This window comes from Cydia pomonella, chromosome 27 (genome assembly GCF_033807575.1).
Source record: "Cydia pomonella isolate Wapato2018A chromosome 27, ilCydPomo1, whole genome shotgun sequence".
Taxonomy (NCBI): Eukaryota; Metazoa; Arthropoda; class Insecta; order Lepidoptera; family Tortricidae; genus Cydia; species Cydia pomonella.
The window spans coordinates 5,942,357-5,962,740 of record NC_084729.1 but is presented as its reverse complement, the minus strand read 5'-3'; the positions used below and the strand labels follow the sequence as shown (position 1 = coordinate 5,962,740).

At 38.6% G+C, this 20,384-nt stretch overlaps 2 protein-coding genes across 2 annotated transcripts; one reads left to right on the top strand and one right to left on the bottom strand.

Moving 5' to 3' along the window:
- Positions 1-732: 732 nt before the first annotated feature.
- On the bottom strand, positions 733-11,369 carry LOC133532491 (inactive peptidyl-prolyl cis-trans isomerase shutdown-like). Its single transcript, XM_061871199.1, has 6 exons — positions 11,082-11,369; positions 10,565-10,690; positions 9,465-9,604; positions 5,208-5,329; positions 3,665-3,867; positions 733-2,986 (listed from the first exon to the last, which is right to left on the bottom strand). Exons 1-6 carry the CDS (start codon positions 11,150-11,152, stop codon positions 2,239-2,241), a joined length of 1,410 nt encoding a protein of 469 aa, XP_061727183.1. The 5' UTR covers positions 11,153-11,369; the 3' UTR covers positions 733-2,238.
- Positions 11,370-11,538: 169 nt separating this feature from the next.
- LOC133532511 (gametocyte-specific factor 1-like) lies at positions 11,539-19,333 on the top strand. The gene is made up of 4 exons (XM_061871234.1): positions 11,539-11,763; positions 12,284-12,461; positions 13,901-14,026; positions 16,367-19,333. Exons 1-4 carry the CDS (start codon positions 11,756-11,758, stop codon positions 16,511-16,513), a joined length of 459 nt encoding a protein of 152 aa, XP_061727218.1. The 5' UTR covers positions 11,539-11,755; the 3' UTR covers positions 16,514-19,333.
- Positions 19,334-20,384: the final 1,051 nt, after the last annotated feature.

Genomic DNA, 20,384 nt, shown 5'->3' with positions numbered 1-20,384 from the left:
ACTCAATACATGAGAATAACAGCGCCCTCTTGACAATGATCATATATTTCTGGTCGGGCTTTACATACGGGGTATAAAACTATTCCCATCTGTTATGTGAGATGGGGACAGGGAATACTACACCTCTATTTAGACCTCCATACCCAGTTAGTTAAACAGGACCCTAATACTAAAACTCATCTGTCCGTCCGTCTGTCACCAGGCAGTATCTCATGAACCGTGACAGCTAGGCAGTTGAAACTTTCACAGATGACGTATTTCTGTTGCCGCTATAACAGATACTAAAAAGTAAGGAACCCTCGGTGGGAGAGTCCGACTCGCACTTGTCCGGTTTTTTATTTCGGTCTTACCCTAGCAGGAGCTGAGCCTCTGTAGAGCAATAGAAAAATACGTAAGCATAAAGTGCTAACTCCATATACAACAGTTTTCTTACCAAAACGCGGGTTATTTCGCAGTCGACATCTAGCGCCAAGTAGTGGATTTATCAGTACCGCTACTTGACACTAGATGTCACCAGTGTCGCGTCTGCCGAAAAGTGTATATCAACAATTTAGAGCTAATATCACAAGCAGGAGTTGGAAATAGAGTTCCACTTAATCCGGTTATTATATTAGCTGAAAATTGTTGTGCATGAAGTTTTACGTTCGTCGCGATTTCTATCGTCTGTTATCAGTACTGATAAAGTCAGATTTAAGTAATTTGGAATTTTTACATTGAATAAACAGCATGAAATATCAATAATACCATTTTATTAATATTACGCTTGTATTTTATACAAAATATAATAAAATGTATGTCGGGATATGCTTAGTGTAGTCCGAATAGTCTAATCATCAGATGAGAGGGTCCAAAAAGGGTCATTTTGTCGCGGCACGATTTTTGCATAAATTTAAACTGCTCCACTGATCATATTAGCATAGAAAGAGAAGAGTCGTGGAATGTATTGGACCCCATACTTTCCTCACGCACATAACGGCCGAGGCACGTCTACACTGGCTGTTATGTGCGTGAGTAAATTGCCTCGCGAGTATGCTCTCGCTCTGTGTGGAGCCACCTAATTGTTTCATAACACTTTATTGTTTTAGAACACGCGTAGGGCGTTGAGTATCACGTAGAGTGGAGCGCCGAAGTACAAAGACCTGCAAAATACCCGGGTATGTCCTTAAACTACGTCCAAAAGAGAGGTATGGGAACTGTGAATGTTATCACGTTTTGAGTAGTAAGGCACAGCACAGCGGATGTCATTCCAGATCTAGAGCAGAGCCCAACTGGGGAAGTACCTCCACCTTACAGAAAACCGCAGCCAAATAACACTAGACCCTGCCAGAGATCAACGAGGGTGCGAAGTGTAGGGTCATGTAACACCTCTTGAGTTGCAGGCGTCCATAGGCTGCGGAGACTGCTTACAATCAGGCGGACCGCGTGCTTGTTTGCCACCGACGTAGTATTTAAAAAAAACAATACTTTGCAGGACTTTGTACTTCAGCTCTCAACTCTATTTACCAAATTGACAATAAAATAGATGGCGTTATAGGACACCGACATGCGTTTTGCGGTTACTGGATTATGAAACGTTACAGTACCACAACATTTTACACTATTCTTCTTAGTAATAATCTTAGATGTATTCCATCGTCTATAGTAATAAAAAAATATCTTAATTTGAAATTGGACGTCGACGCCATCAAAAACTTAATGATTTAGACATTTTTAACTGTTCACTAACACAACTTAAGAATGCATTTAAATATTGATTATAACTGGAATTTGTTATTTGCTTAAATTTAATGTACTACGAGACTACGATGTATATGTAACTTATTTTCTGCAGACTTATCAAATCACAGATTTACATATTTCAAGTATTTGTTATTATAAAATACAGATTTAAGTATTTTTGTTTTTTGTAATAGCCACGGACCTGTTTATATTTTATTTCTACATATGAAACTATAGGTCTATTTTTTGTCTATAAGTTTTGATCAAAAATTGTGTATGACTGTTTCTTCTTCTTCTTCTTTAAATGCCTTCTACATCCCGGAGGTTGGCGACCTTATGTCTATATGCCATTCTATCTGAAGTCATGCGAATTAGTTTCTCTGTACTGCCCACGTCCAACCAGTCTCTTATGTTCCTTGTCCATGATATTCTCCTTCTCCCACGTCCTCGTTTCCCTTCAATCTTCCCTTCAATGATTAGTATGACTGTTTGTTTGTTAAAAAAAAACAAGTAACATTATTACAGTAACCTTCTAATAATAGACATCTTTTTCCTTCTACCTTCACCATTTTCCACTAAAACTAGACCATCAAAATCCCTAATCAGGGACTTGATACACAAAACTTCATCCTTAGACAGACCTGTAGGTAGATCAAATTTGGCATATTCGTTCCTCCCTGTCAGATCTTGGCACATTTTGCGAACGTTATTTTCGAATTCCTGTTCAACATCATAGACAATACTTTCTTTTTTAGCTGGCATTGACTGGAAGGCATTCTGCCACAGTTCTTTTTCTTTTACCGCTGTCTTTTTTAAATACTCGTCTAATTCAGCCAGTGTTTTACCAATATCTTTGTTTCTAGGTTCCAGCGTTAAAGCTTTTTTGTAATATTTCAGCGCTTCTTCGTTGTTTCCTAATAACTGATACGCTTTTCCGTAGTAAAATAATGCTTTACAATGTTTATCGACGTCTGATACATAATCTAAATTTTCTAGCATCGATATTGCGTAGTTTGGTTTGTTAAGTTTACAATAACACATAGCTAAGTTGACATAGGTGTTAATTCTAAATTTCTTAATATTTTCCTCTTGAAGTGCATTTTCTGGGTTGGCAGAATTGAGTATTAACATGGAATGCTGATAGTTGTTCCTGGCTGGTTTGTATTTTTTCTTAGAGAATAGTTTTTTAGCCTCCGCGTGCAAACTTTCAACTGTCTTCATGATGTTTTCGTATTTTTTCTGCTCTTCCTTTGGAAGGCTGTTGAACCTGAAAAATAAATGAATAATCATTAACACAAACAGACTTGTTGCGATTCGTTGGAGGTTAAATGAAAGACTAACAAAATTACGAGTACCCTATAGGCGTGGACCCCACAGAACGAGCCGCCTCGTGGGGACATTGCCGCGCGAAGCCGCTCGGTCGGTGGAGACGTGCCTCGCCCGAGGCACGTCTACTACACAGCTGCTTCACGCGTCAATTTCCTCGCGAGGCAGCTAATTATGTAATGACACCGCGTCGTTTACGCACACACAATCGGGTTTGAACCATTCACCGCTCAGCCCAAGAGTGGGGTGTAAATAGGTACTTTTGAATTTATTTATATGTTCATGTGTATGTGTTGTATTTGTACAATAATTTAGATTTTAATTTTTAGAGACCCTATTACTAAGACTCCGCTGTCCGTCCGTCCGTCTGTCACCAGGCTGTATCTCATGAACCGTGATAGTTAGACAGTTGAAATTTTCACAGATAATGTATTTCTGTTGCCGCTATAACAACAAATACAAAAAAAACAGAATAAAATAAATATTTAACGGGCCTCCCATACAACTGCATTATTAGCGCGTGCAATAGAGATAGCCACAGGCGGGTCAATGTACGAAAATCTAATCTGGGAAGCGTCTCTTAGACGCGTTGTCAACGAGCTGGCAACGTCGCACTTACTGTTCAGGCGTGGCGCGGTCCTGGACGTCATAGAGCGTAATGACGAAGAGCGCGCGTTCGGCGCGGATGCGCGGCGGCACGCCCCGCGCGCCCCACGCCAGCGCGGGCTCCAATAGAACGAGGAGCCGCGCTGACGGGCCCCGCACCAGCGTCAGGGCTATCTCCAGCCCGGGGATCAGTCTGCCTTCGCCCAGCCGGTGTTTCTAAACAGTTTCATACAAACGGAATAATCCTATCTGTCTACTCTACGTGACAGCGGGGAGATGAGAAAAAAAATATTCTCATCTGTCCTCAGCGGGCCCAGATGCGACACAAGACAACAGAAATGGATAATACATTCTTGACAATCGATCTGGCCAAATGGGTAGTGCCTATGAAACCGATGGTCCCGGGTTCGAATCCGGGAAGGGCATTTATTTGTGTGATGAACACAGATATTTGTTCCTGAGTCATGGGTGTTCACTATGTATATATGTATTTATCTATACGTACGTATATAGATAAATACCCATAGTACAGTCAGCGTCAAATACTTCGTAGCAGTCAAAGTGCCCAAATAGTTCGGTACACCATACTAAATATATGGCGTACCGAACTATTTGGCTTCTTTGGATGCTACAAAGTATTTGACGCTGACTGTACAAGCATTGCTTAGTTTGGGGCTAGGTCGATGTGTGTAAGATTGTCCCCAAATATTTATTTATTTATTCTAAGAATTAAAATTCAAAGTCGTGGAGTTAAAATTCAATAGTTGATAAGTTCCCATAATTTACTTCACCCGATTCTACATTATCTAAACATTTGTGTGCTCGTTGCCTCTCTCACGTGGGCGAGGCGAGGACAAATGGGAATTGGGAATACACCCTACTCAATAATGCAATATTTGTATGCAGGGTGCTAAGTTAATAGTTTTGCTGACTGTTGCGTCGTTTTTCTTTTTTTTTCCAATATAGCGTCTAATAGGGTTGTTTCCATTTTTTTTTAAACGCTTGTATTACGTTCTATATTAACTAAAAGTTGCCCTAAAATTCAACTTTTATACTAAAAACGGCTTTAAATATGTTAAATTTGAAAATTGTGTGACGTCACAGTTTACGGTTTGACACATAACATACATACACACGTAGAAGATACGAACTGTCAACTGACATTTTTCATTTGTTGTTTATCGTCTAACTGTCAACAGTGTCAATCCGAGAGTTGTGACGTCATCAGAATCTTCAATGAAGTTTCGAGTTTGGTCACGTGACGTGTGCCAAAAGATATTTTAAATTCAATATTTACAAAAATATGCTCATTACAGGTCCCCTAAAAGTAGTCTAACATATTCTTATAATCCAAAAGAATTTATTGGGATACAATTCTGCCCTAAGATTTGTAGAAACAACCCTATTGTCGCCAAATTATGTACTAGTAAAAAACGATATAGGTACTACTATAAAATATTACAACAACCATATAGAGTATTTCAAATTCCCCGTGTAGAGTCCGTGACATGTTCACCAGGCCCAGACCTGAACATGAAGGTTACATAGTCCCTTACCTGGGGTTTTCCAAAGTTCATGGTGAGCGTGGAGTCGAAAGGTATCTTCTCTCTCTCCCAGTATGCTGCATAGTGAATTGTCACCACTGCGTCATACGGTACCAACGGGTTCTTAGGGTCCCCTGTTATATTGAAAACATAGTTATTATCAAGGTTAACTGGAAGAGATCCCATACAGGGATAAGTTCGCCTTTGTTGTATTTTTTTTTTTTTTTTTTAATCTACATATTTAAAAGGAGCCTTTATCAATGAGACATGTCGGCTCCGTTGGGCCTCTACATTACAGTTTCAATGTGTTACGAGTTGTCAAAAAAACTGTACACGAATTTCGCAGTTTTAGACAGCGGTTCCGCCAATATCGAGTGAAAAACCCCAATATCAGTTACTGCATAACCCCTAGCTTCAAATAGTTGCGCCCTCTTGTCTCGAGTCCGAACACATTCCATTAGGAAGTGCTGTACATCCTCGACAGAGCCGCAAATATCGCAGTTGGGCGACTCTGCTTTCCTCATCAGATGAGCAAACATATTTAATGGAATGTGACCGGACCGAAGCCTGTGAGCACGTACAATATTCGCCCGGTTTAAGTCGGCCACTTCCCACCAAGGTATCCGAGGAGGCTCACATTGGATGGTCTTGTACCATATTCCTTTTTCTTGCGACCTTGCATCAAAGAACTCCTTCCAGCGACCATACATTTTTCCTTTATACTGAGCGACTATTTCTAAGAAGTCTGGAGCAACATCAACCTCAGACCCCTCAGAAGCAGCCGCTGCCGCCAACCGGTCAGCCTCCTCGTTTCCCACCAAGCCGATATGTGACGGAACCCACTGTATTTTCAAACACCTTCCGCAATTTCGGAGCTTAGAGATTAGCATTAAGATTTTGTACGCCAGTGAAAAGCAACGTTCGCCTGAGGCACACCTGCTCAAATGTTGAATTGAACTTTTACTGTCCGTGAAAATTGCCACATTGGGATAATTTTTATTTTCAACAAACACTAAAGCCTGATAAATCGCACAGAGTTCCGCGGTCATTATAGAAACTCCAGCTGAAATTTTATATTGTGCTCTTGTGGCACTAAATGGATCGAAAAAGGCAGCCCCTATTTTTTTATCGCACTTCGATGCATCAGTGAATATTCTATAAAAATTAATATATTTTCTATTCAGTTCTTGAACCACATCAATACGCAGAGCATTGGCGTCGTGTGTGTGTTTTGCACCAACAACAGATTCTAAGCCGCTGTGCAAGACTTCATGTAATTCAATTTTTGACACCCAAACATCTAATTGAAACATTGGTAAAGGGAATGACGGCTGAATATGCTCTACAGAGATTTCCTCATTTACGACAGCTAGCAAAGGTTTTTTCCTTGTCTTAGTCCAGTACCCTCTTTGGCATGAGGCCCGCAACTCCAGAATCTCATCAACCGTGGCGTTATCTGACCAGGTCAGTGATTTCAAGCAAAACCTAGTGGCCAAGAACCATCTACGAAGATGCAATGGCACAAGACATAGTTCACTTTCCATAACGTGAATCGGTGTAGACCTGATAAAGCCTCCGATTACCCTTAGAGCTTGGTTTTGAATTTTTTCAAGCTTAAAGATGTGTCTGTTGGCGCTATTGTGAAAAAGTGCACTCGCGTAATCCAGTCTACTTCTAATCAAGGATATGTACAACCTCCGTAGGTGCTTAGGATGTATTCCCCAAGACGCGCCAGCTAAAGTTTTTAAAATGTTAAGGTATTTTTGAGATTTTTCAACCACATAATTAATATGCTCTCCCCATCGCAGGTGTTGGTCTAGCAATACACCTAAGTATTTAGTAGATTTATCAGAGCAAAGCGGTTGTCCTCGGATTAATAGGTTAACTTGTTGTTTTTTATCACCTTTGCTGAAAATACAAAACTTTGACTTACTAGCTGAGACCTCTAGTCCTAAACTGTCTAAAATTTTTAACATTGAGTTTAAACTATCTTGCATTAAGCAGACACTGTCATGTAAGTTCTTTTGCCTGACATATAGCACAAAGTCATCAGCATATTGGGAAATTGAGACATTGACTATGTCGGTACAAATCTGATATGTAGCAATGTTAAACAGAAGAGGGGAAAGTGGATCCCCTTGAGCTAGACCCTTGTCTGTCCACCGCACCATAGAAAAACCGACCTCAGGGTCTCTTAGCAGAAGATGCCTCTCGCTCAAGAAGGCCCATAAATATCTACAAAAATTGCCCCCAACTCCTAAGGTATCTAGAATATAAACGACTTTAGAAACCGAAACATTGTTATATGCACCTTCAATGTCGAAAAAACAAGCTAGAGTACAAGTGTTTTTGGCAAAACCCACTTGTATGTGGGATATTAAGCGAGCTAGGCAGTCCATACAGGATAGACCTTTCCTAAAGCCAACGGTATTTCGGGATAGAATCTGGTTGTGTTCTATAAACCATTCCAGGCGTCTCGCTAGCATTGTGTGGAATATCTTAGATACACAGGACATCAAAGAAATCGGTCTTAGCTTCGAAGAGTTATCTTGACTTGACTTAGGAATAGGTACGACCTGGATAACTCTCCACTGCCTGGGCACCTCACCTGACACAAAAATCAAGTTATACAATTTAAGTAGAAATAACAATGCTTGTGATGGCAGATTGCATAACACAGCATACGTTATTCCGTCTACCCCTGGAGAAGATTTCTTATTTTTTAGACACCTTGTTAATTCTTCTAGCGAAAATTCTACCTCTAATTGTGGGTTCACAGATGTAAACGTCGGTGACTCCTGTCGCACGAAATCAGGCGTGAGAGAACGCAAGAGTTCGACTTTTTTTTCTTCAGATGCATCAACCCTAGAACGCTTATGACCTTTTATCCACTTCATACGATTCCACATGTCAGACGCAGAAGTAGTTTCATCTATACTTTGGCAGAACTCCCGCCAACTCGACGCCTTAGCATTACGAATGAGGCGTTGTGCACCTGCAACCTTTACTTGCAAGAGTTTTAGATTATCAGGGGTCGGATTCCGTCTGAATTTTGCTAATGCTAGTCGCCTTTGAGCTACAGCCAAAGACAACGAGGCATTCCAATAGTTTTTGGGTTTGAAATTCCGTGTTGGGTCAGTACACGTTTTAATTACAGGAATATTAATAGTTAAGGACTTACTGACACCAGTCTCAAAGATGTCATAAGTAACTTGAACATCGTTTTGCGTAGGAATTGGCTGATTGGAGAGGTATTCTTTTAGGAATTCGCGAAAGCCAGGCCAATCCGCTTTTCTAAAATTTAATCTTTGCTCAAAGTGCCCGATATCCCGATAATCTAAACTAAACTTCAAAATTAGATGATCACTCCCTAAATGTTCATTCATAACCTGCCAGGTAAAATCAACAGCAATATCAGACGAGCAAAAGGTGATATCTGGAGCACTTTCCTGGAGTGACCCATTTACGAGTTTAACCCTTGTCGCATTTCCATCATTTAGAGATACAAAACCATGCTCGAGTGCTGAATCAAACAGCTGATTTCCTCTAACGTCACATTTATATGACCAATTAGTATGATGTGCATTGAAGTCCCCAGCTACTAATGATTTACTCGAAAGAGCCGTGAATATTGAATCCCAGTTGAGTTGAGTTGTTCGCACTGATGAAGGGCAGTACAGTGATACAATGTTATTTAAAGAGGCACAGTTTAAAAGCTTAACACATACAATTTCAATACCAGGGTTATTTAAGGCAATGTGAAACGATTGTTGTATTTAATTTACTCTGTAACTGTGTTTTTTGTGTTTTTATTTCTATGTACAATAAAGTATATACATACATACATACATACATTATCAAAGAGAATGGATTGTAATAGAGAGGTAAATACGTGCCCCTTAGTTTGACATCCAAAACAAATGGCGCTGTACTACGCCACGTTTTGCGGTCATTGAATCGTCAAACATCAACTTTTGACAATCAGAGTTACCGCAAATTGTATGGAGCTGTATAGCGTCATCGCGTTTACCTGTCAATTCGAAGCACGAAATTGTCTAAGATTTATATATACAACAAATACATATTATAGTATTTTTGTGTAATTCGACATTTAGACTTTAAACATCTCTAAGTAATAATTGTTGATGGTTTATTTTTATTACTATGTAAAATGCAATTTGACATGTAAAAGTACCCTTGCAGCCTATTTGCTAAATGAATGTTTGAGTTTGAGGATCCCAGTACAAAAGGCAATACGATTATTTTTACCTTCTTCTAGAACCAACATCTTGCATTCCCCAGTTGTTATGCAGTCCGTCATCTTGGCTGCTAGCTCATCAAAGGAGTGGTACTCAGGGCTAGACAGCATGCCATACTCTGTGGTCTGTTCCAAGGTCTTGAGGATGTCACTGTTAAAAAGAGTTGGATCAAATTAAAGAAGTAATATTGAAGAAGTAACTTTGCTGTTCCGGGTTAATTGATATGTGTTTTAGTAAAAAACGCCTGATTAAATAGAGTTTGTTATATTATGAATTCATCATTTGCATTGTGCAAACCCACACTAACCCTTCGACCACCAAAGACCTACCCGCTACATCCCAATATCATTCCATTCCATTCTTTTAAAATTATGGCTTCAGTCCAGTGGGACTATTTCACCAGTATCAAGGTATTAGGAGCTTTCAATACAACTAAGACAGTGTACGGCGATTTTAGTTCTTGTAAAGCAATAGCTGGACTTTGCAAGCAGCGTGTGGGCTCTTGACCGTGGGCCGTTGACTCCAAAATGGCAGTTAAAGCATTTCAAGATTAATTCTCTATTGACTGCACACTACCACATGAGCTTACTGTATAATAAGCTGTCAATATGACACTTTAAGCAATATTAAGGAGCAAAAAAACAAAGGAATTAATCATGAGGCTAACAATCAAGATGGTGCTCGAACCGGAAGTACCCCATCCCAATATCAATCTTTGTGGATTCTGACATGGAATAGGCATGGAGTTCAATAGTTTAAACAATTTTTTTATCAAGCAGATATGTCTACAAACAATAATACATACTTTTTTTTTTAAAATTCCTTTAACTATTGAACGCCATATGTATGTACGGCAAAGGAATAAGGTGTGCCCCGACGCGAGGCAATTGCAATTATTTAAGCAAAATTGAATTTTACTGAGCCCCACGTAAGTCCCTATATTGCATTAGCGAAGCATCTTTCCGATGACGGCCACCTCCGACTGGTGGTCAAAAGGTTAAGAACTTGTAATGCTTGATAGAAAAATAGTTGACTGTACATAATTACTTCAATACAAATGTTGCAAGTCAAATAAAACTAACAATCACAAATAACAAACTTGTTAAATACCTGTCTTCATCATCATCATCCACGCCAAACAAGTCATCGTTCAGAAGTGGATCTGCCTTCAAGGCGTTATTTGCATTTTTGTAGTCCAGGTCAATGCAGAACTCGGTGTTTGAAGTCAACAGTTCTCTGTAACCAAATCACAGTCAAATTGGGCGGGTACATACAAAGCGAGACGCCTCGTAAGGAAATTGCCGCGCGAGGTTGCTAGCTAGCTAGCTTAATGGATAAGTTTTGAGTATTTTTGAAACAAAATTGAGATACTTGCTAAACAAATTATCTAAATAAAAGGCAATCATTAGTAGAGGCAGTAAACATGCCTTATCTCTAACCTAACAAGTAATCTATTTTTTTTGTGCGGAAACGAATCAAATACCTATAAAGTCCAAAACAATGTGTTTAATGCCCACTACAACTAGAAATAACTGAAATCTTTATCATAAAGCTAATCTAAGAGTTTTGACGCTGTTTTAGTTGAAATCAATAGTAGTTTATCCTCATTTAAGTTAAAAATACTTACTTCAGATTTATGCCTTTTGAGAACTGTATGGGTTCTTCCAAAGCATCTGCTACATTGTTAGCTTCGTCCATTGTAAAATGATAGATGTATTTTACAATAAATATATCAAATTAAATATTTTCGATGAGTCAAATTAATGAAATATCACAAAAAACGCATTATTTGCATCACAAACTTTTATCATTATCACAATAAATAAATTGACCTTTGACTTGACAGCTTGACACACATGTCAATCAATTGTAGTCCGAGGTTTGTTCAAATACTATCCTCGTAGTCCCTGGTATAACCGATTGTCGGATAAAAATGATCGTCAGCGTCACTAACCACTTGCTCGTTACAGAAAATCAGAAGAAAACAAATTTTATTGTTCTGGCTAAGATCGGTTGTATTGTAATCAACTACCTTAATCAACGATACTTATTTGCAATACGCGTGACTGTTACATGATATCCGAAATACATAATAGAGCAACAGTCAACAGTTCACTCATATCATTCATTGAAAGAGAATTTTCGTTCGTTCAAATTGAAATCAGTTTTTTCTATGAAATTTGAAGCGTTTTGAAGACTGAAGTGGTTAGAAAGAAGTACTTACAACCGTCTAATATCTATTTCACAGAACCTATTTTCGCATTCTCGTCATTTCCAGTAACTTTGCATCAAATCCTCAACATGTATTCGTAAGTCCTTCTTATTTCGTCAACTGTTAACTTCGAGCATGACTGTAACTTGTTTACAAGTTATGGTCGTTGTACGATAGATATGACTCAAAATTTTTCCAATATATCTCAAACCTGGACTGTAATTTCTTTACCACAGGTCTGCTTATTCTGAAATATGATTTTTCACTACCTACATTGTTAATATTTCCGTTACATTATCTAATTTCCAAGAAACAAAATTCGTTATAGAATACCCAATTCTCAAAAAAAAAGTCAACTCTGTGTCAATTTTAACTACAGGAGTATCGGTCTACAGAAAATATGCACCAATGAAATAATTCAGTCAAGAAACTGCTACTATTTTTAACAAACTCAAAAAGAAGAAGTCAGCAACAAGTTTCAACTGTCTAGCTCTCACGGTTCATGAGTTACAGCCTGGTGACAGGCAGACAGATGGACATTGGAGTCTTAGTAATAGGGTCCCGTTTTACCCTTTGGGACGGAAACCATTTTATATTATCCCTACATTTTTCCACAGCACTGTGATCGTCCCCAAACCTCATCAGATGATGACCTGCCCCTACAACAAGGCGCACCAAGTGGAACACTACCGCATGCACATACATCTTCAGAAGTGCCGCAAGCAATATCTGGACATGCCCAAAGTGTCCTGCCCACTCGACAGCACGCATGTGGTCAACGATGCTGAGCTGGATGTAAGTCATCGTCTTCCTTGTATTGTCCCAGCTTTTACCTGACTGCGTCAAAAGGGGTTGCCGACCCTAATATTCCACACCCTCGTTGAGCTCCAGCAACCTTACTCACCGGCAGGAAGACATCACTGTGTTATTTGGCTGCAGTTTTCTGTAAGGTTCTCCAAAACTTAAGGTTCCCCAGTTGGGTTCCGCTCTAGACTCTAGATCTGGAATGACAACTGCTGTGCTGTGCCCTACCACACTACAACAAGGCGCACCAAGTTGAGCACTACCAGCTGCACATACATGTGTAAAAGTGCTGGAAGCAGACCCCGAAACATGTCCAAAGTCTGTTAAGCAGTCATCATAGTCATAAATTTAATCTTTATTATCATCAACATCATCCTGGCACTGTCCCGACTTTTTGCCATGGTTCTTGGGAGTCTGGGGTCCGCTTGGCGCTACTCCTAAGAATTGGCGTAGGCACTAGTTTTTACGAAAGCAACTGCCAGTTGACCTTCCAAAAGGGATACAACGGAAAATATATACAAAGTATGTGAATGGTTAGAAAACCTATCAGGAAAATAAGCTATTGAAAAAAAAAAATTATGAGAAAAAATATGAAAGAGGGAAGTATACTTCGTCCATACAAAAAGAGAAAACATTTTTCCACTTATAAATATTTTCCATACTTCATGATTTTTTAGTTTGTTATTGACACAATGAAAAAGTAGGTTTGTAGGATTTCCTAACCTAGAATAATATATTATGCTGAAGCGATTGACTCAAAATCAAAGTGATTTGATTTCCGCAGGGATCTGACCTGGGTGATCTAGCTTAATATAAACATATTGAGCTATGTCACCCATGTTGTGTTTGTTTTTTTTTTGTAGGTATTAATTTTAGTTTTGTAGGTAGTTTTAATGTTAGGATACATTTTATTCTAAGTTTGTTAGTATTTAAGTGTGTTTTTGGTTTTAATAATATATGTATGTGTTAGTGTTTGATCCTTTCGCATTTTCTCAAAGGTTAGCTGGAAGAGATCCCTTTTAGGGATAAGTTGGCCTTTGTACATAACATTTCTTTTGTTTTATTTTGTCCGTTTTATGTGCAATAAAGTGACATACATACATACATATTGGGTAATTACCTATGAAATTGGCGTTTTTGTTCATAAGTATTAGTCATGTCATAGTTTATTTATTTTAATAGTAACTTTGAAGTATTTTTTAATTTCATTAGTGCGCTACATAACAACGATTTTACATACAATTATTTGCTACTTTTATTGTTTTATGTATTCAGAATACCGCCCTTCTCATGTGCTGCCTGCTCGAGTATTTAAATGACTTATATTTTTCTGACGGGACAGATAAAAATAAAATGAGATAGAAAATGTGCTCTTTCGGAGTTACTTAACCAATGTGTAATAAAATTCTAAAAGTATTAATCATCCACAGTTCCACGTTTCAACCTGCCCAAAGCGTTTCCTCTTTGACACTCAAAAATACGTGGTTGAAGACGAGGTGGTGCCGCGCGAGCTGCCGCCAGTACCCGTCGTGCAGACGGACGAGAACTGGGAGGAGGTAAGCACAAAGAACTAGAATACACTTACAACGAAGGGTACCCAACTGTCCGACTCCGATTTGATTCATTTTGATATATGTTATAGAGTAGTCTAAAATAACGGACACGTATTTTTTTTTTAGCTGCCCAAACTCAACCTATAGGGAGAAATTGTCCTCCAAAGTACTAAAAAGTTACTAAATCTTCTAACTCCTATAGAAAGTGATGCTCAAGCAACTTGCTAGTTAATGGCTTGTTTGAGTATATGTTTGAGAGCAGGAAAAAATAATGTACACGTGTTTTGTTATATCTGCTTAAACTCAAGTTTTCCTATAAAAACACCCGTCTTTATGTGTAACTATAGTGATAATGATAAGATATTATAAAACTTGAATGAAGATTTTTTTAGGAAAAAATGAGTTTTAGCCAATATAACAAAACACGTGCTCATTATTTTTTTGCTGCTTTCAAACATATACTCAAACCAGCCATTAACTAGTAAGTTGCTTGAGCATCACTTTCTATAGGAGTTAGAAGATTTAGTAACTTTTTAGTACTTTGGAGGACAATTTCTCCCAATAGGTTGAGTTTGGGCAGCTAAAAAAAAATACGTGTCCGTTATTTTAGACTACTCTATAACATATATCAAAATGAATCAAATCGGAGTCGGACAGTTGGGTACCTTTCCTTGTTAGTAGTAGTTTGACAACCGGTCTGGCCTAGTGGGCAGTGACTGCCTATGAAGCTGATGGTCTTGTGTTTGTATCCCGGTAAGGGCATTTATTTGTGTGATGAGCATAAATATTTGTTCCTGAGTCATGGATGTTTTCTATGTATTTAAGTATTTTTATATTATATAAATTGTTGTATGTGTATATTGCTGTCTGACTTCTAAGTACCCATAATACAAGCCTTCTTAACTTACCTCTGGTGGGACTTAGTAAATTTGTGCAAGAATGTCCCTATAATATGTATTTAGTTTCATCATAGGGCAACACAGGAGCCCCCTGTTTAATAATGCTAAGTGTAAATGTCAAGTTTAAGCTTCCAATGTAGCTCATAAGATGGCAGAACCTACAATAAACTGAAATAAATGTCATATACTAAGAAAAAGTGACCAGGCCTACAGTGCCCCAGGCTGGAATCGAACCAGCGTCAGGCGGCAGGTGCCTGTGCCACTCGGCCACCGGGGTCACGGCAGCATTGGTCGAATTTTTCCGAGTATATGCATCTCTTAATGAAGGCTTACGGCGCCCCCTAAACTATTTAAAATATTTTCTAAAAATAATTTAATTTGTTCTAATACTTCTAATAGAACCTATAATGCCCAAAAAAACGTACGTGGACTCAGATTCACTAAGCAAACCAACCATTCAACGCAAGGCCAGTCCAGACAGGAACAATATTCTGCAATTCTGATTAAACTGTTTGATCAAATCAGGTGGTGTGGACGCTAGTGTTGGCTAGGACTCGAGTAGAGTCCTTTGAGTCCTCTGCTTTAAGACTCGACTCAGTTTTTCAGACTCTGATAATTAAGACGAAATTCGAGTTCTTTTCAACTTATTAGAGACTCAAGTCTTCTGTAGACACTTGAGTCCTCTTCGGATAACTTGTAATTTTATTACAAATATTTTTTTTCGATATGCCTTATCTTCATGGATATACATAACATAAATCATACAATAACGCCTATTGCCTTTACTGTTGTTTCGGTAAAACCTATAAAATGACTAAGTCTTTATGCGGAGACTCGAGTACTTTTGATTTGTACTAAAAAAAGACTCAATAAGGGACTCGACTCGGGACTTAAAAGACTCAGAAGTTTTTTAAGCTCTGAGTCTCGTAAAAACAAGTCGAGTTCTTCAATTTAGACTCAAAAGACTCGAGTTCCTACCAACACTAGTGGACGCAGACGCCAATTTCGACCGCCGATTATGACCGATATTACCAATAAAATGAAGGTGCGGACGCTAGAATACCAATTTGTGACTATACTATTCGCGTTTGGGGTAATTTTTTTAAATTTAGAGCGCTTAAAAATCATGAATCTAAAATTAGTGATTAAATTTTGATCATCCCGTCTGGACTAGCCTTTAGGCACTTCCAAGCTGAGTTGGCAACGATTTTAAACCCAGTCTGCGCAAGTGTTAGTTAGTGCTTCTGGGCATTTTCCGCAAATCTACAATTGTGCCTAGTTTGCTTGAAGCGAGGTAGCGCTACTCTAACCACCCTGCCCAAGTGCAAGTGTTAAGTAAATGTCATAATTTCATAGAAGTTTAAAACGTTTAAAAATCTGGGCTGCCAAAACCGCTGCCAACTTATCTTGGTCTGACTTAAATAATATTGTTTTTAAATTTTAGGAGCCGAGTACCTCCTTTGTGCCAGACATGTCTAAGAAAGGGCCGCACATCATCACTAAGATCAAGGGCGCTACGCCCTCCCAACGCCGCCAGGCCCGGATGGAGGGCGTTAGGAACTATCGGCCCCTGCCTTCTGCCTCAGAGTAAGAACTTAACACAGTCTTGCCTCTCCTGAGGCGAAGATAAGAGGACCAATAGCATTAGATCTCTTTTTCCGCTCAGTTCAATTATTAACCAATTCTATTGGTTGCTTCCCGCATGTCTGTCATCTATGTCTCCGTGGAGGCAGCCTTATCAGTGTTGTCAGGGCTTCTGCCTCATAAGCAGAGCCCGTACATTTCATGCCGTTGACAGAAAAATGACGTCACGCTACATAGAGTATGATTCCAATTAGTAATTTCGTAATAATTAATCATTTGTCAACCTCTTTAGGTAACTGATACATATACTTGTCAATCAGTATAGAAATGTCTAACTGACTTTCATTTTAGTGTCACACAAATAAATAATAGATTATTAATTTATGAAATAATACATATTTTTGGTTTTTAACAGCGTAACAAGCTTTTATTCACGTAACAAGTATTTATTATGATACCCATCAATAAGTAAGCTATCTAAATTTGTAGTAACTCCCTGTATATTAAATTACGTCATTTTTGCGTCAACGGCATGAAAAGTACGGGCCCTGCTCATAAGCATAGAGAAATAAGTAAGGATAGTGCTAACTCCGTACATCAGTTTTCTTACCAAAACGCGGGTTATTTCGTAGTCGACATCTAGCGTCAAGTAGCGACTTTATCAGACAGGCAGGTGTCACAAATGTCGCAACTGAAGTAAGTATTGCTAACACTAATAAAAATAAAATAAAATAAAAGTTTTATTTTCAGGCATCACGTACATTAGTACACCCATATCACACTAAAAAGAATTGTTTAAAACTAATATTAAGCAGGAGTTGAAAATAGAGTTCCGGTTAATCCGGTTATAATATTAGCTGAAAATTGTTGAGCATTAGATTTTTCGTTCATCGCGACATCTATTGTCAAGTAGCAGTACTGAGAAATCCGCTGCTTGACGCTAGATGTCCACTACGAAAATAATACGCGTTTTGGTAAAAAAACTGAACTATGGAGTAAGCACTCTATCCTTACTTATTTATCTTTATCTATGCTAAAGTATAACACTGTAACATATCTAGTAAGACAGATAACTTATTTTTGTTTCCAGTATTGTTATTGGATAATAAACATAGTAATTGATGTTATTACGTTTATTAGTAAAGCTCTAGTGGTGCTAATTCCCGATGGGAATGGCTACTGTCAAAGTTTTTATAGATGGCGCCAGCATAGGCTTACCTGTCTCTAGTTTTGTTCTATGAGATTTGGCTGAAAGGGCCAGGCAATAAAAAAAGTATTTGATAATATTCATAGGATTTACAGGAAAAACCTATGCCAGCGCCATCTTTAAAATACCATTATCATAGGCCTTAAAACTACCTCGTTATGTTTAGAATTAGAATACCTCGTACATATTTATAATATGTAACACAGAATTATAAGTACAGTCGAGTTCATGAATATATATTTCTGCACTTTAATCCATTGCAATAAGGTGAAAAAATGTATACATATTTACTTGAACTTGACTGTATATAATGTATAATATGTACAGAAGGCGTAAAAAGCGCCCAAAATACCACGGCTTCTAGACTTTACTTTACACCTCTTACTAAATAACTCTCTACCACTAACAAATTTGGTAACCAGGTGACCAGAACTCATTGCATCATAATTCCATATTTCTTACATACAGTCACGTCTGAAAACATCGACACGATCGAAGTGCCCAAAAATATGTATACACGACCTTATGGCCCTTATATTAGGGTAGTGTGTACATATTTTTGACACTTTATCCGTATCGATATTTTTAGACGTGACTGTAAGAGTAGCAAATATAAATGACAATTATTATATAGGAGAGTTTAAAAAGGCGACTTGCAAGGAAGTCTCCATAATGGCTCAGTTGTTGGTCGATACGGCCCGCGTGCGGGGTGCGGGCGATTTCCATAAAGCATGTCATTATGAGTTTCACTAGTCGTTATACCACCTTACCGCCTGCGGGGACTCACCCGCATGCTGTACATACTGGAAGAGATCCCATACAGGAATAAGTTCGCCTTTGTTGTATTTAATTTACTCTGTAACTGTGTTTATCGTGTTTTTATTTCTATGTACAATAAAGTATATAAATATATCGACCGAACTATCGACTGACAACTTTCACTAGTCTATATATCGCCTGCGGCAAAGAGAATTAAGAAGACCAAGAGTGCTCACTCCATACAACGGTTTTGTTACCAAAAATACTATTATTTTCGTAGTCTACATCTAGCGTCAAGTAGCGGAACTCTCAGTACTGCTGCTCGACCATAGATGTCGCGGCAAACAAAAAGTCTAATGCTCAAAGATTTTCAGCTAATATTATAACCAGAGTAAGCGTAGGAGTTAAAAATGTAGACTTTTTGTTTGCCGCGACATCTATTGTCGAGTAGTAGTACTGAGAGTTCCACTACTTGACGCTAGATGTAGACTACGAAAAAAATAGTATTTTGGTAACAAAACCGTTGTATGGAGTGAGCCTATTGGTCTTCTTAATTCTCTTTGCCTGCGGGGACTCCCGCACGCTTTATATCGACCGAATTATCGACCAATGAAATTGAGCGATAAACGCTTTTATTTGCATAGCTACATAGATCGTGTCATTCATGAAGACGCGTGCCTTGACGCGTATTGCAATGTTATTAAAGGTGAGTTTTGGCAAATCTGTGCGTCATCGTGGATGACACGAAATATAGAACGTTCCATACGAAACATTTATGCGGTCATCCACATACTATGTCACGGCAACAGGGGGTTTCATGTCAAATGTATACATGTTAAAGAGATGGTAAAAAGCGTGACAGGGGGGGGGGGGGGGGTAATAAAGATTTTGTGTGCCGTAATTAATGGATGACGCTTATACTGACTTTTCCATGGGGCGAACCCCGAAAACGCAAAAAAAAACTGCCCTCTTATATATTACGGTTAATCACATGTGATTTTTTTTTCGCAATTAGCTGGGTCCACACTGAGCGAGCATACGCGCGAGGCAATTTCCTCACGCACAAAACGGCCTTGCCAGTCCACACTGAGCGAGGAAAACGCGCGCGGCGCCTCGGCCGAGGCACGTGTACACTGGCCGTTTTGTGCGTAAGGAAATTGTCTCGCGCGTATGCTCGCTCAGTGTGGACCCGCATAATCACATGTGCATTTTTTTCTCAATTTAATGCTCGTTCATGGATTACCTGGATTTGTGTTATAATTAAAATTTTGATTGTTTCTCGTTTAAGTGATTTCTAATCTTAGAGAAATAAGTAATTTGAACTGAATTTAGTGGTAGGCTCCATAGTGAAAGCCGTTCAGTAGGATATTCACCCCTGAGAGTATAGTCCGTCATAACGAAATCACCCTAGATATAATATTAACTCTTTGAAAGCCACAGTCGGCTGTGGCCGTCATCGGGGTCTTGCCAAGGACGCCAGCTTCGCCAATGCAATAGGAACTTACGAGGGACTCCGTAAAAATGAGGGCTACCGTTTTAGTGCTCGCCAGTTAGCGCCACTGTAGATAGTCGTCTAGAAAAACAGCTCTCAAAATTCTGCTATGCATAATTTAAAAAAATAATACGTTATAATATACACAAAAGTATTTTAACGTCTAAATTTGCCGGTTTTTAAACCTGTTTAATATTGCATATATGTTAGTTGGCACTTTTTTAAAACAATTTATTGAACCATATCTAATATTCACCATGAATAATCAAAAATAGGAAAAAAGATTTAGGTTATAAATAAGGAGGGAAAATGGCGTCCGGGGCAGGGCATATTCTTTCGCCGTCTAGCGTTCAAAGGGTTATAAATATAATGCATAGTAATATTGTAAACCTTATTGGAATGCACGAAAGTCAATATTCA

What these genes read in the sequence shown, in the direction of transcription:
- LOC133532491 (XM_061871199.1), bottom strand. Translation starts at nt 11,152, where the DNA reads ATGGACGAAGCTAACAATGTAGCAGATGCTTTGGAAGAACCCATACAG. An exon ending in TGAACTTTGGAAAACCCCAG is followed by an intron (nt 3,868 to 5,207) that starts GTAAGGGACTAT and finishes GAAACTGTTTAG; the next exon opens with AAACACCGGCTGGGCGAAGG. An exon ending in GACCGCGCCACGCCTGAACA is followed by an intron (nt 2,987 to 3,664) that starts GTAAGTGCGACG and finishes TTTATTTTTCAG; the next exon opens with GTTCAACAGCCTTCCAAAGG.
- LOC133532511 (XM_061871234.1), top strand. An exon ending in TCAACGATGCTGAGCTGGAT is followed by an intron (nt 12,462 to 13,900) that starts GTAAGTCATCGT and finishes AATCATCCACAG; the next exon opens with TTCCACGTTTCAACCTGCCC. An exon ending in CGGACGAGAACTGGGAGGAG is followed by an intron (nt 14,027 to 16,366) that starts GTAAGCACAAAG and finishes TTTAAATTTTAG; the next exon opens with GAGCCGAGTACCTCCTTTGT.